The sequence below is a fragment of the Anguilla rostrata genome, chromosome 14 (assembly GCF_018555375.3).
Source record: "Anguilla rostrata isolate EN2019 chromosome 14, ASM1855537v3, whole genome shotgun sequence".
Lineage (NCBI taxonomy): Eukaryota > Metazoa > Chordata > Actinopteri > Anguilliformes > Anguillidae > Anguilla > Anguilla rostrata.
Genome location: NC_057946.1, coordinates 12,860,827 through 12,876,806, shown reverse-complemented (window position 1 = coordinate 12,876,806; position 15,980 = coordinate 12,860,827). Strand labels below are relative to the sequence as shown.

Genomic DNA, 15,980 nt, shown 5'->3' with positions numbered 1-15,980 from the left:
CAAAATGCCTTTCCATTTCTAATGGAGAAAAACTTTGGTAACACAGGTTACCACTAGCTCTTCCATGTGAAAAAAATGTATACTTCAACATTCTTAAAATATTGTTATATATAGTTTTTGTACTACTTAATGTACTTAAAAAATCAGCATACAATTTCTTTCACATGACTGTGGTCACTTGAAACTATAGGTTTATAGTATTTAGATTTATGCTTTACCTGACTGAAATTGAGCTCCCCATGCTGACCTGTCTGAGAGGTGAACTTTGGTTAGCTTGTTTTAATTGGGGTTTTGGACATCCACAGAAATACCCAGCAGCTTTTGTCAGCCAAGAGATTGTTGTTGGGCTTTCCTAAGCCATGTAGACAGGGCATGCATCATTAGCTGTGCCACTGGACCATAACTAAATGCTGATTTTCATTTCCTGTAATGTTATCAGATAATAAGAGCTGCTTGAGTGGACATATTCACACTGCATGCAACATGCCTTCATCATCTGATTATTTGCAAGCTGATTTGTGCCCTTTCTTTTCCACCTCCACCCCTAAAACACACACACTCTCTCTCTCTCTCTCTCTTTCTCTCTCTCTCTCTCCCTCTCTCTCTCTACCTGCTCTCTCATTATCTCTTTCACCCCCTCCCTCTCTCCCTCTCTCTTTCCTTCCTTCCTCCCTCCCTCCCTCTCCACAGAGCCCATCTGGCAGATGAAGGTGGAGAAGAGTCCCCCGGTCAGCAGCTCTCTTGCAGGAAAAGCGGTGCTGACCTGCCACTTCTCGACCATGCCGACCGCGGTCCCCACCCTCAGCTCCACCTCGGCCGAAACCACCACCACTGCCAGCCCCGCCCCCACCACCACCTCGGCAGACCACCTCCGCATCAAGTGGACCAAGTTGGAGGATGACATTGAGAGCACGGTGCTGGTGGCCCAGAATGGGGTGATCAAGATCGGGCCGGCCTACCAGGGCAGGGTGTCTGTGCCCAGCCATCCGGAGGATGTGGGCGATGCCTCTCTCACCATGGTCAGACTCCGGGCCAGCGACGCAGGGCTATACCGCTGTGAGGTCATGTACGGCATCGAGGACACCCAGGATACCGTCTCTCTGGATGTCACTGGTGAGTGTGGAGCAGAAATAATACTGTTACAAGTCCTGGTTTTGCTGGTATGATTTGATGCTCAGTTGTGTTTTCTTATTACTGAAAGCTATGAAAAAAATTGTTTTCTTATGAATATTCTTTAAAGTCCATCGCAAAGAGCAATGTTAGTGACAATAAATGCACCATTCTTGGGTACCCCCTTTCATGCAATTCTAGAAATGCAATTTTTTAGCACGCATGTTGCAACCCAGAATTTGTGTAAAGAAGAGATAGGGAATAATGTATGCAGGAGCTTAACATCGGGCAGTTATAGAGAATCTTCATGTTGATTGAGGTTTATCCTATTTTCACATATCTGAGAGAAAAAAAAAACACAGTTTCTCGTCATTATGAATCCACCATCCTGGTCCAGCTTCTAAATGTGTCCAACTGTGATTCAGTTCATGGAAATTCAAGTCAGGTGAATGTTTCCACGAATTGCAGTCTGTGAAATGTTAAGTACTGGTATTCTACGGGCCATTAGTCAGTCTCATTGGACCCTTGCTTGGATTTCTGTGGCCATGGTTACGCACACCATTGAGACGGGCTGCTGGCAAAAGTGAAATTTTTACTTCTGAAAAAGAAGACATAGTTAAGATAAGACCGTAGATGGCCATACACACCAGGTTAAAGCATTACATTATATTAATCATGTCAGGAAATTCACTTAAAGACCAAACTCCTGATTCGACTTCAATTCATGGCAAACCTCTAACCGTTTAATAGCCATTACATATGTTGGCATGGAAAACCACAAACATACTTTTCATTGTTTGAAGGATCAAATTATGAATAACGTGCATTTTGCTGTAATATCCATATGGTTTAGATTTGGTTTAACAAATTTAGACTGGTGGTGAAATCTGTGAAGCTCATTGACAGGTTGGCAAATTTTAATATCATTAATATAGTTGATCCCTAGGAAAATGTAGAAGTCCCTTTGGTTCTTACAGTGACTGCGCCAGCATGTTCCAAACACCGAGGAGTCTGTTCATAAATTTGTCGTATTGTGATGGAACCTATTTAAATCTTCATCATTGCCCTCATAAGGAAATCCAGGGTCACTATCCAATTATATTTCTCCTTTGGCAGACTGTCAGTTCTCTGACTGTTTTTGAAACTTGAGGAAATTCATGCTGATTCAGTGAAAAGCACCACACAGAGCTTGGAGACTTGAAAGTGACAGACCAGCAGATCTGTAATTGAGAGAAGTTAAAAAAAAATTTCCATCAAAGAAAAATCACGCAGTCTGAGCTCAAATCTAATACACATAGTTTGGGATGTGCTGACTAGATGTTGTCGTCATTCAGTTTAATGCAGAAGAAAATATTTCAGACTTGAGGCTTCATTTAATTCTAACTGCAGCGCACATTGTCCCAAGGCGTTGTCCTTAACATTGCGTAACACATGCAACATACAATGTCATTTTCAATTTTTGGTACATTACACATTTTGTAGCTGCTGAAATCAGCCAAAATGTTGTGGAAAAATTGCAATAGCATATTCTTATGTTAAATGTTAAGGACAAAAACCAAACAGAAGCCAACTATTATGGGCAAGGCAATGAATTCTCCCATGGTTAGTGCGGAAATCTGTTCACCTGACTGAAACAAGCTCTTTGTTTCCTTTATTATGAGACTTGTAAATCTCTCTACGTGCCTTTCTGATCGTTATGTGCTGGGAGTTGTTTTTGAGGAGCATATCTCACATGATTTGATATTTGCTTGTTTATGAGGCATTTGCTGTTGGCCAACTAAATGGAGAAAATAGCATTAAAACACTTACGCACACACACACACACACACACACACACACACACACACTAGTCCACATTGTAATAGCTCATGCCTAACTGATTGCTGAGTTTTCTGCCTCTTTAGGACACCCAGCCATTAGCATAATTTACTGCATCTGAAGAGTCATTTCAGGACAGAAATGGATCCTCCAAGGGCTGCAACCGCCTGGGGTTTTTTGCTCCAGCTCAGCTCCCACTGAATAAGATTAGGCCCATAATAGTAGCTAGCTAACATGTCTCCTAGGTCATCCAGGCATTGGAAGTTTAAAGATACCTACTAAAGCTGCTGAGTCCTTTAAAATGGCCCAACTGTCATTACTCGACAGCCTCACCCAGTAGCCCTGAGTAAGACTGAGCTCAGGGGATGTCCCAATACAAATTTGGAGGGTGAGATCCAGAATGATCCAGAAGACAAATAGTTGATTCATTTTTGTGCCATGTAACAGTACACGATTGTTTCATTCACATAATCCATCACCTTCCCCTCTTTAGTCAGCCACATGGAATAAAGCTGAAGTCCTAAATATATTTTATTTCTATGAAATATCCATCAGTTGTGTTCTGATGTCAAAATGATGCAAAAAACAAAACAATATTGAATGGATGCTTGTTACATGCATGTTGCATGGCCTTATGCTTTCCCTAACATGCTTTTGGAGGACTGTGAAGCTTGCACCTAACTCTGTTGTGTTGTTAATTCAGATTTTTAGATTGTGTTTATGTTCCCAGATTAGTTTAAAATGGAGTCTACTGGCAGTCGGGTTGACGCATGGTTAGAGGGTGATTACTGTGTGGTAGACTGGTTTCCTGTTCAGAGGTTATGATTGCACATCAGGGCATGTTCAAGGCCACATAAGCCCAGGAGTGCTCCAATCCAATTAGGTCTTCTGGTTTAGACATGGTCTAGGCAGGGACTAACATTATGAGCTAAAAAATATTCCACTAACCTGGATTTAATCCAAACATTCAAGCCAACTTGAGTGTTGCTCTGTAATACCCCAAACAGCAAAGGAGATCAAAAAACATATACTACCCAATGTACTTCACCCCAACCATAGTTTGGTAATTATGTTAATAACTTCAGTCTTATTTTAACACGGTGCATTAATTTGGGAAGGTTGTTGATTTCTTGTACATTTAGTTGTTTCATTTTACCTAAATATGACCTGACAGTTTTGATTGAATCCAGGACTAAATCTAGCCTCTAAAGCCAAGTGCCTCGGTGTGTTTGTGCAGGTGTCGTTTTTCATTACCGGGCTCGCAGCAGTCGATACACACTGGACTTCAGCGAAGCCGTTAAAGCCTGTCGCCAGATCGGGGCCTCCATCGCCACGGCGGGCCAGCTGAGGTCTGCTTTTGAGGACGGGTTCGACCAGTGCGATGCTGGCTGGATTGCGGACCAGACTGTTAGGTGAGAGGCAGTTATTTGTTGCGGCTGTTTTGATTCTCTTTCTTTCTATTCTAGATGTGAAAGTGATGGGTAGGTAAGGTTTTTTTTCTTCCTTTTTTCACTGCTACACCTTGGTTTAAAAACATAAGGAAATGTAAAGAGCAAACCTTTTATTCCATCTGACCCTTCATTTGTCTATAATCTGAAGTGAATGTGCTGTGTCCTGTTTAAGGATCCAACTTTTTTATGAGACAATTTTAAATGTTAAATATCTCAATCAAATGCCCCCTCAGCCCCCTTTTATATAGGCCTATGGTATGTGAGTAATTGTGTTTACTCACAGCTTTCACATCTGGAACTAGTTTTGTTGCTCTACTCTTATGTATATGAAGTTAAAGTGAGGCATTACAAACAACCATGTTGTCTATGGTTCATGCCTTCAGCCTCAAATTGACCATTATATATCTGCCCAGCTGTGCTTCATCCCGTATTTCCTACCATCCTGGAATAATTCCAGAACTATGTGCCAATCGCAAAGGAAAAATGAATGCTTCCTGGCTTGCAATGAGCACACGATGCCACACATTCGACACTGTGCCTTGGGATTGTGCAAAGAGAACGTTCACACTACATTTTAATCCACTCAGATACCCTATCACGAGGCCCAGGGCTGGTTGCCATGGAGACCAATATGGAAGGCCTGGCGTCAGAACGTATGGACTCCGAGACCCCAGCGAGAAATATGATGTGTACTGTTATGTGGACAAACTGCATGGTAAGCAAACTTATGGTTACAAAAGCTATTTATTCTGCATGAACATTAGGCACTTTAGATGTGGTAAAAGAAAATTCTTAGGAAAACATCCTTGGCGTTGGTAGCTCTCAGTATTCGAAAGTATGAACTAAGGGAGAAAGTCATGGCTGAAATATAAGATATCTGACAGGTTGACTGGTTGGTTTCTTGAATAACGTCAATGATAAAGCCAACCAGCATCCCATGTTTTGAGTCATTGCTCAGTATAAAACTCTGATGTATAGAGTCACCATCCTCTGGTGACTGTTAGACAAGCTCTCTTTCTCTCTTTTTGGCAAAGCTCTATGAGACAAAGCTTTAAAAAAATACACAAAAATGTGTGATAATTTTAGTGCACAACATGTCTGACTCCATAAAGGGAAAAATTGTGTTAAGCAGATACTTTATCTCTTTCTCACGACGTTGACTCTACTGCCACTCTGAACTCTACAATCTTCATGGTTGAGTCATGACATTACTGGAACATTACAGTGCCTATTGCAGGTTAACACAAATGGGAAATGTGAATTAGAGGACATGGCGGGAAGTAACGCAACTATTTACTCTCAAAAGCTGGTTTTGTGACATTTTCATTGGATGATCGCCTCACCACACAAATATATGCAGATCTATGATTGCAGTTGTGCTGTTCCTCTATCAAATCCCCGCCCTATCAAGTCCTTGTACATGAGACACTGAGACATGACATTACTGCTTTCAACTTTTAAAATTTGGACCTGCTTTCGATACAGATGGGTGTTGCAGATAGGAGTGCCTAGTTTCTCAGAGCCAAATTCCCAGGATTCTTGCTGTGATTGTTTGATGATTTATTCGTGTTCAGCTCCTGCTCCAGTGAGGGAAACGCACTTCCAGTTTGAGTTCAGCATTTGCAAAAAGGATCTAACACACGGCCGGAAACCTGCAGTCCAATTCAAAGAGAGTTCCACACTGCTTTAGCTTCTGCATTTCTTTCTGTGTGCAAAATTCTTATTTCAAGTGGAAGGGAATACATAGACTTAAATATATGAGGTGTATAGCATATCAATGAAATAATTATACATCTCTCTAAACATAAACATTTATACAAAAAGGCAATATGGTGAGTAATATTCCGATGAGGGTGAAATAAACAATTTTTTAATTTCTCTCATTAAAATGTTCAGATGTGAGAAAAGTCCAAAGTTAATGTAATGTCAAGTCAGTGCCTTTACTATGAGACTCACTGGACAAATGTTTAGCTAAATTCTGGCTCCTCCTGACACTAGCACTGCTGTCAAAATACAAACGCCCTTTTGTATGTTTTTGTGTTTAATACGTTTCACATCTGTTTGAAAAAGAATTCAACAGGACAGGCTCAAGGGGAAAGTCTATATTGTCATGGCAGTCCGTGCACCACATTGTATGGATAGCTTAGTGCTTATTTTCTAGGTTACGCCCAAATCTAAATGAAAACATGCACTCTTTCCACTTTACTTGCTGGTTTTTCTTCCCCAAACTGTCTGTGGGAGGGATATCGTTTAGTTTTTTATAAAGACGTAATGGTGCTTATGAGCAGAGCTGTAATAAGAGGACCAGAAGGAGAGGGAGGGGGAGAAGTCAGGCATTAAACCAGTTGAAGGGCATGGCTGATTTGAAAGAAGTGTATGGTCACACCCCATAATATATAGCACTCCAGAGTTCTATAGAGAGTGTCTTAAGTTCTGACCATCCAGGCTCCAAGAGTGAACCCAACAACCCCTTTATTTGTGTGCTTCTCCAGGTGAGGTTTACTTCTCAGCCTCTAAGATGACCTTGGAGGAGGCCAGGCAGGACTGTGAAAACAGGGGGTACGTGCTGGCTTCCCCCGGCCACCTCCATGCAGCCTGGAGGAAGGGCCTGGACCGCTGCGACTACGGCTGGCTCTCAGACGGCAGCGCCCGCTACCCCATCTCTGTGCCCCGGACCCAGTGCGGCGGGGGGCTGCTGGGAGTCAGGACCCTCTACCGGTACCAGAACCAGACCGGCTTTCCCCAGCCCACCGAGAAGTTTGGGGCCTTCTGTTTCAACGGTAAACGCCCCGCACCTTTTGAAGTAAATTATAGATGTGTGGTTGGAAAAAGACACATCAGTCTGTAGACACCTGCCCCAGTTACTGACGACTGGCACGTGTGTTTTGTGTGAAATGGAGCCACGTATGGTGCACTGCCATTTTGAAAAGCTGTGTGTGCAGAAAACACTGTAATCGGAGGTAAGCGTGTGGAGGCCCTCCTACTTGAATTTCCCTACTTCTTTAGCTTCTGCAACTCTCACGGTAACTTATATGTTGTTTTTGTCTGGGATTACATACACAAAACCTGTGAAATTTGCTGTGATTTCATCAACTTTGAGCCTGGAGATTACAGGGTTTCAGGGGAGATGAATCCAGATAGAGTCCCTCTGAAAAACATGATATTTTTGAATTATCAGAGCATATATGAATAACTTACACCTCAAATTTTCAGTGTATGTAATGACAAATTCACTTTACTGCAGTTTGTCATCAGCTTTGAGTGTGACTCTAAATTCAGTGAAGCAGCAGAGATGTGCCACTTACCTAATGAGTGAATCAGAGGCTGAGGATTGAAAAATATTTTTTAGCGATTCTGAGTGACTTGGGGTTTAGACCAGGCTTTCCTTCCCATGTAAACAGTTTGTTGGCAGCAACTGTCATGTTGAATAAAATAAGCATATCCACCTAAGCAGTGATTCCAACCATAAAGCAATTAAACACGGGTTAAGTTCTTCGTTTTCACAGTGGTGTTTACATTGACTTGCTAACTGATCAATGCCACCCATATTTATTATGTTGTGTTTATGTGTATTTCCCTTTGGATGCCAGCTACCGAAAATAAAACGTGCGTTACGTTCATTCTTCTTAGAAGTATTTAGAGCCTCTGAAGACACACCTCACACATTCTAAAAGGCCAACATACAAACCTATAGGCCTAATACTTTACTGGTCAATGAGGGGAACAGCTAACAGAGGGAGGTGTCATGTCGGGGAGCTGTGTCTTCAGTGTGATGGCATTATTTTTTGAGAATTCTGATTGGACAGTATGTTAAGCTGTCCGGTTTCTTCAGGGGAATGACCAGGTTTGGCTGTATCTGATCATTAACCAGTGATTCATATTTCTTGTTGTTGCTCGTCTTGTCCAAGTCCTAGTGGAAATGGCTGTTCCCGGTTCCCTTTTTCTTCTGGGTGCCAGACTATATGGGCGCTATTACTTTTGAACGCTTTTCTGCACTCAGTAAAAGTGGCTTTCAATTACAAACTGGGGTAGGGTCATGCAAATGCACCACTGTTTTGTACATTTTAGATCAGTCCCCCATTTTCTGAAGGGTTGCTCTTTGACCCGTCTGTGCAGCAAATGTTCAGCTAAAGAATCTTAGGCCTGCCCCTTCACCTCTCCAGTGTTTTCAAGTTGCCATTTTTACATTTTGTCACCTCATGTTACCACCTCATGTCAATCAAACTAACTTCAAGGTGTGCAAAGAAACACTGAACCCAACACACTGAGGTTCGCTGTAACACAAAGTCTACCTAACGGTGCACAAATAACGGTGAGATCATTCTGTTTCCACACTCCTTAGTAGGTCAGTGTGCATGTGTGCTTTTTCTTTTTTTTTTTACAAAGGGGAAAACCGTACCTCATATCTTACATCAGAGATATAGCTGCTGAGAAATAGGGTGTGTCCCTAATGTAGAACAGCTGCCCCTTGCTCCAGACGGCCGATTTAATCAGCTGGGAAAGGCGTCCCTCAATGGCTGCTCTGTGTGGTGTGTGTCGCAGGGGTACGGAGCAGTGATAAAAAAGAACTTCTGTAGTCCTTTTTTTCCAGACAGCGTGAACCCCAAAACCCCACGGAACAGTGCCTTTATTAAACCCTGTTGATCGCTACAGCCTATGATATTGGCATATGATATTCGCAGTGCAGAGGGAAAAGCCCGTTATCCCCCTAAGGTGGGATTGGCAGACAAATCAAAAAATGACAGGGCTGGTACCGCACCGACTGACAGACAGGATGCACCATTTAGAGCTAAGAGGAGAAGCACAGAACTGTGGACAAGGCCCTACAATAGATCATTCATGACAGCGGTCTGCTGTGGGTCCAAACACAGCAAATCTCAGACATTGTTGGCAATGTAAACTGTTAAAAGCAGAGGATTACATTCAAGTCGAATGTTATGAAAAGGCAGGAAATGCATTGTGAACTAATCCCATTTCATTTTTAACGAGGAAAAGCAACCCGTATGGCTTGGTGGTAATCTCAAAATGGTGTTTACAACAGATCAACATAATATGACTGCACTCTGCAGGAAGAGGGAAAGAAAACTGATGAGCATGTTGAATGCTAATGGTTAAGAGAATGTGAGGCCCATGGAATTATTGTTTGGAGAGTACATTTGATCCTTCTGCTGGCAGTCCCTTCTCTGGGAAGTCCAGTAACTACTGTTATAATTTATCACAGAATGAATGCACCACTTTTTCAAGGAAGGGAAGAAAATATCAATAACCAGTGTATCAGTAGTAACTTGTTTGACCTATTCCTTTAATTGTATGGGTTCCCTGATGATCCCTATCTATTGATTAGTTCTTCAGCTTTTTATTGTAAAAGGTTACAATACAAATATTATCAAGGATTTGAAGGTGGATGTGACTCAAAGGAAAGGTTTGCTTTTTTCGTGAAGGAGAGAAATCTTATTATTCCATAAAACAGGCTGCAAAGTTTGTAGGTTATGAGTCTGAAGGAACACACCCTGCTGACAATAAAACAAAGGGGCATTTGAGTCTGAATTGAACTGGTTGTAATACAGACTTTGGCAAACAGAAGAAAAGTCACAAGTTAAACCATAGAACACTGTTGGAAAAGTATAGAACAAGAACAAAGTGAAGAAAGAGTATTAAAAACATGGGGGGAGAGAGAGAAAGAGAGAGAGAGAGAGAGAGAAATGCAGCTGACATTAAGCAAAAACTGACATTGTATGTAAGAGGTGGTGTAGGAATGCGTACCGTTAGTCACCATTTTTGAGTCTGTGCTGTAGATATTTAAAACTTGGCCTATATCAGCATAGCCTGTGGAAACGCTACTCTTCTGTGCCAGAGAATTTGTAACAGGAAATGGGGGGTTGGAGGAGGGGGGGGTCGGTTAAAATAAGATGAAATAGCCAAATTAAGAGCTGGTGAAACATTGCATTGTCTAAAAATAAGGAGTTGTTGGCAAAAAAAACTATTTGCACAGTACGTCTCTCAGTGCCCAGAATAAAATTGGTCTCTATAGATGCCAGACCAATGGTTTAAAATTTGAGTACCTTTCGATTTCAACATCTGTATTAATCAGTGTTATGATACTACATTCTATGCCAGTAGTTCCCAACCCTCTTCCTGGGCATCTGCCGTCCTGTAGGTTTTCATCCTATCCCTGATTTGGCACACCCGATTCTACTAATTAGCAGCTCAGCAAGATCTCAGCTGTTGAATAAGATGTGCTTTGTTAGGGTTGGAGTGAAAACCTACAGGACGGTCATCCTCCAGGAGCAGGGTTGGGAACTCCTGTGCTATGCTGTTATTATGCTATTGTACATAAAATCAAATGTATCCATTTTAAAACACATTTAACTAATGTATCAAATAAGTCTTTAATATAAAAAATGAAAAAACAAAATCTTTACTTGTGGTATTTATTTTGGATTTTTACTTCCATAATATCTTGGCACTGCTTCTGCTAACTGTAATTGTATTATAATTGTGTCACTGTAATTGCCTGGAGGTAGAAGGGAATGTGTTGCTGTTGTGTGGTAACGTATTCTCTGGTGCTAGAGCATTTACTGACAAATGTAGCACTGTACAATAGTAATCCTTTGCATTTTACTAAAGGTGCCAGTAACTCACTACATTCACTACAATCAGTGTTTCAGAATGTGAATTTACCTTGCAGGTTGGGATTTGATATACAGTTAGGAAGAATTGCATTATCTGATTATGTAACCCATTTTTTGCTGGCATGTACTTCAGTATCACATATATTTCCTGTAATGCATTCATTGCTGAAAACATTTGCTCTATATATTTCAGATTGAATTCTGTTGTATTCCATGTTTATTTTGCTATAGGATGTTTATATAGCTAAACGTTTATCCCAAATGACAAAAGTTACCTGTGTTTGGATTAGACAGCCATTGATTTACCACATTTTTTTTACCACATTCTTTTCCTCCCAGGTCAAGACCCTGTCACCCCAGAGCCAGTTACCACGGTGTCTCCCAAGTTGGCTGGCTCGGGCAAAACAGAGCCCCCCATGGCTCCAATTCCTGTCGGCACAACATCCATGGCGGAGGCTCCCTCCATGTTCTCTACGAGCATGGCTGCCCCATGGGAAAGAGGGTCCCTTGGGTTGGTCACCTTTCCCCCTGAACCTGCCGTCACCACACATGAATTTGATGTGGACGACTTCATCAGTGAGAGCCACAGCCAAGTAGAGTCCGTTCCTCGGGGTGACAGGCTGTACCCGGAGATTCTGCCTCCACTGCCCACAATGAGGAGTGCGCCACCCTATCTGGACATTGCCACAGAGGAAGTCAGGGTGAAGTCAACAACGGCTTCCCCTAGAGCACGGGAGGACCAGGAGGGCTCGGCAGTGGAGCGTCCCGTGGATGCCAGCGGGTTCAGCCCAGAAACACCTGTAGACGAAACTCCTGCCCCTACGGCAGCTACGCAGACTGTTGCCAGGCCAACAGCCGGGGACAGAGCAGGAAAGACCACAGAAGAAGAAGGAAGCTCAGGGAGTCCTGACTCAGAGCCAAAATCAGAAGAAAAGGAAACGAAGAAAGAGCTGTCTTCCTCGCACCATGACTTGAGGAAACCGGCGATTGTTTACAAGGAAGATAAGGAGGGCTCTGCAGACAGTGACGTGTCTAAAGACACCACCGAGGTAGTCATCATTGAGGAGTCTACCACGAGGGTGCCCGGGCTGCGTGAGGAGGCCTCCAGGGATAAGGACACCAAGGCTGAGGTTGATGCAGAGTACCTTACACCATCCACAGTGTCTCACACCATGGACAAGCCATTGGACACCCAGGACGTGGCCATCCCCACCAAGCTTCCATTCCATATTCTTTTTGTCAACGCTGAAGAAACAAATCAATCAGGTGAGTCATATGCTTTTTCCTGTGCTTTGTTGATATGTGATTGGTTTTTCATTTATATAATCAGGCACAGTACGAGCTCGATTCATGTGCACCTTATACTTCAATTACACAGTTCTTAAAGTCATATGCAGTATTCAATGCTGTTTATTGTATTTCTTCTCAAAACAATTTTTTTTTTCATATTGAAATTTGTTTGATTAACCAAAACACTATTTATATTGTATTTTATGCAGACATATTACTTAGATTTGATGAGAACTGAACCCCTAGCAGAATTTTATCAAGCATATAAATTATTTATATAATTATGAAGGTTTTTCTTTAAAAAAAGATCCTTAAAGGGCTGGTCTATTTGGTATAGGATTATGAACTGGTATTATCCGACTATCACCTTGACAATGTTAACGCAAGGAAATACCCTGTATCATACTGAATCTAAAGACAGCTAGAGCTGTATAAATTAGGATTGCTTGTCCAGTTTAGATTTTAGAGCCCCTTGATTCTGGTTGCTTTGCACTGCAGGGGCTAATTATTGGTCTTTATGGCAAGATCTGGACTGGCTGAGTGAAAGAAAATGTGTGTATTTAAGATATTGACACACAATCCATGTGAAATACAAACTGTGATACACCTTTTAAAATATAAAAAATAAAGTTGTAAAATTATGATTTCACAAAAATCCACATGACCCTATTGTAAATGCTCTTGTATATAGATGTTTTAAATTTTTTACGTATACTCAGATATCAAAAATGATACCTATTCAGTAAATGGAGTATTCAGTCTTTATACGAATTTCAATAGTCACAGTTGCAATGGATTATTACATCCATTTGGTTTGAAACATCTCAGATATTTATGCTATGCCTCACATGTGTACATTGCGGGTCAATGAGAAAGAAAGAAATCATATAAGGATTCAATTCCGATGAAAGGACATTCATGAGGAACCCCAGGATACCACAGATTTTTTGCCTAATGTGAGATATTATGGCTGTAGCTGGAAGATCTTGCTGTGAAATTTTGATTGAAAAATTGTACCTATTTTTATGTCTGGTCCTGAGATGCTGGAGTCATCACTGTTGGGGCTGTCCATGGTCCTGAAGCTACTGTATCTCCTCCTCCCATCCACTGGATTATTACTAGCTAGCACAGCCTAAAGCATGCCTATATGAATGATGGGAATATGTTTTTAATGTATAGATCCGCTGTGCAAGACAGCCATGTCATTTTAAAAAAAAACACACTGTTCTATAAATTGTGGTTCATAAAATCTTGATAATTTTTGGTTTAGGAATTTATGACATGGCAATTTTGCTTGCAAAGGGGCACTTTGTCATTAATAATGTGTTTACAATTGAACTTGCCTTTTTTTGGTTGCAACCGGACTGGGTTTCTCTCATGAGAAACTTTTAAGAAAATGGCCAGTAGTATTTCATCTCCATACCTTTTACAATTTGATTGTACTTTCAAGTCATTAACCTGGCAATGAGAGCTGTTTTACTCAAGTTAGAGATGACATTTCCTGGTGGCTGGAATGAGAATTAATCATTTGTACAATAATGTTTATCTTTAAAGTTAACTTGTGAATAAGTCCACTGAAACTGCTTTTGCACAGGGGAAGCATTGTATCTTTGAATTTAAGTTAAGAATCCACAATTGATTAAGTTGGAAGTTGTTCTTTATTCAACCCTGAATCAGTTAGAAACACAGCTTGTAGAGGTTCATGAGAAAAGTAAATGCAAGTATAGCTGCTGTACCCATGGGAACAGCCTTGGTTCAAGGTGACCTAATTTTTCCTGTATGTAGGAAATGTAATAAATCTTGGTATTTTACAGCTATCATCACTCATGGCACTGAATCTGAGACATGCACTCATTTTTGAGTTGGTGAGATTGAAGTCATGTCAAGTGCCTTTGGAAAATGCCACATATTGAATACACCTCAGACAGAAGTTACTCTGAATCTGAAGACATTGAAAAGCAAAATGAACAACTGCGTTTTGTAGTTGCTATGCAGACACTTAGAATACCGGGTGTTCTGGTTCTTAGCTGACAGGAGTGGAACCCGGTAGGATCTTGTGCTGCTGTAGCCCGTCTGTTTCAAGGTTTGACTCATTGTTCATTCAGAGATTCCTTTCTGCACACCTCTGTTGTAAGTAGCTGCTGTTTGAGCATTTGTGGCCTGTTTGTTAGCTTGAACAAGTTTTACCATTCTCCTCTGACCTCTCTCATTAACAAGGTGTTTTTGCTCACAGAACTGCTACTCACTGGATGTTCTTTTGCTTATCACACCTTTCTCTGTAAACTCTAAGAGTCTGCAGTGTGTGAAAATCCCAGGAGAGCAGCTGTTTCTGAGATGCTGGAACTACCAACGTCTGGCTCCGACGATATATATCTTCATATGTATGAAAAAAAAAGATTCATATTCCCTATAGGGGTCAATTGCCAGGTTTTAGGAGGATATATAAACTAAACTTGCTGAAGAGCACAGCATCAATGAAACCTGAGTCTGCAAACACCCTGATAATTCCAGTTGCCATTCTCCAACCACTTCCTAACAACACTTAACTGCACAGGTAACCATGAACAATTGTTTTTCTTTTTTTCAGCAATTTTAATATCATTCCAGAATTTGAAATGCCCATTTGCAATTTCAAGCACATTCTGTGTTTTTGGGAGGATGAACAGCAGCACATGCATTTCTTTTCACTGCAATCCACACATGTGAGCTGCATGATTATTTCACTGGATGCCAGCAGTCTGAAGGTGCAAAATTTGCAGTGGGGGGGGATGTGTTGAACAGTGAGCCAGGGGAAACCCTGTTGACTGTAATTTGTCCTCCTTGGGTGTTAGTATGACTAATTCCTGGCCACATTGGGCACTGACAGGAATCCAATCAAGATCGACAGGCGTGCCAGTGTAAACTGAAAGCTGAGTACGTCAGTTAGATATGCTTCTCTGGAGCCCCTGTATCAGCAGTGTTTTGATGTAACCAAATAAGGAAAAGCAGTGGTTCACCCATTACCTCTGAATCAGAAGGCTGTAATGCGGTGGAGTGACTGGTTGCTCACAACCCACAGCAATAAAACAAACTTTGTGAAATCGCTATTCAGTCTGCATTAATGAATATGTCTTCACCCAGTGTCTGTTGAAAGAGCTCTTAGTCAGTTGCAAGTGTCAGGACCACCTTTGTTTGCACAGATGTGGGAGCATTAGCGTAAGAAAGAAGTGAATCCACTCTCAGGCGGCAGCTGCTTCGGAGACTGAGGTCAGTGACATGACAGGCCTTCACGCGGCGCGTTATTTTATCACAATGGAGGCTGCCAGCGCATGTGCACGTGTGGGGCAGGATGAACAGCCCTGCGCACACGATACCTTGTGGGTAATTGGCCAGTGGGTTATGGTAGCTGACAGTTGTGTGCACTTGTGTGAGGGGGGCCTGGGTGAAATGCCCCAGCACAACAGGCCCAGCTTTGGGGTACTTTAAGGAACATATTCAGAGCAATGACACCGCAGTCCATTCAAGGTAAACAAAGTATGCACACAACTGTAGCATTCCAGTTGTGGTCAGTGAAAGATAAATCTCCTTAAATTAGTGCTAGCTATCTTGTAGTACCATGTCCTGTGCCTGCAAGCCAGTGACTGGATATTGTTAGAGTGAACATGCTTCTTTGCGTTAGATATCAGTGAAACCGTAATAA

At 41.7% G+C, this 15,980-nt stretch overlaps 1 protein-coding gene across 4 annotated transcripts in view; it reads left to right on the top strand.

Annotated features, from left to right (window-relative positions):
• The window catches only part of vcanb (versican b), a 46,887-nt gene that overhangs the window by 4,319 nt on the left and 26,588 nt on the right, over positions 1–15,980 (top strand). For all 4 annotated transcript variants that reach the window (XM_064306851.1, XM_064306849.1, XM_064306848.1 and 1 more), the window contains 5 exons: positions 691–1,113; positions 4,166–4,340; positions 4,967–5,094; positions 6,872–7,159; positions 11,351–12,277. In XM_064306851.1, coding sequence (XP_064162921.1) covers positions 691–1,113; positions 4,166–4,340; positions 4,967–5,094; positions 6,872–7,159; positions 11,351–12,277 — 1,941 coding nt within the window. The remainder of the gene's footprint in view (positions 1–690; positions 1,114–4,165; positions 4,341–4,966; positions 5,095–6,871; positions 7,160–11,350; positions 12,278–15,980) is intronic.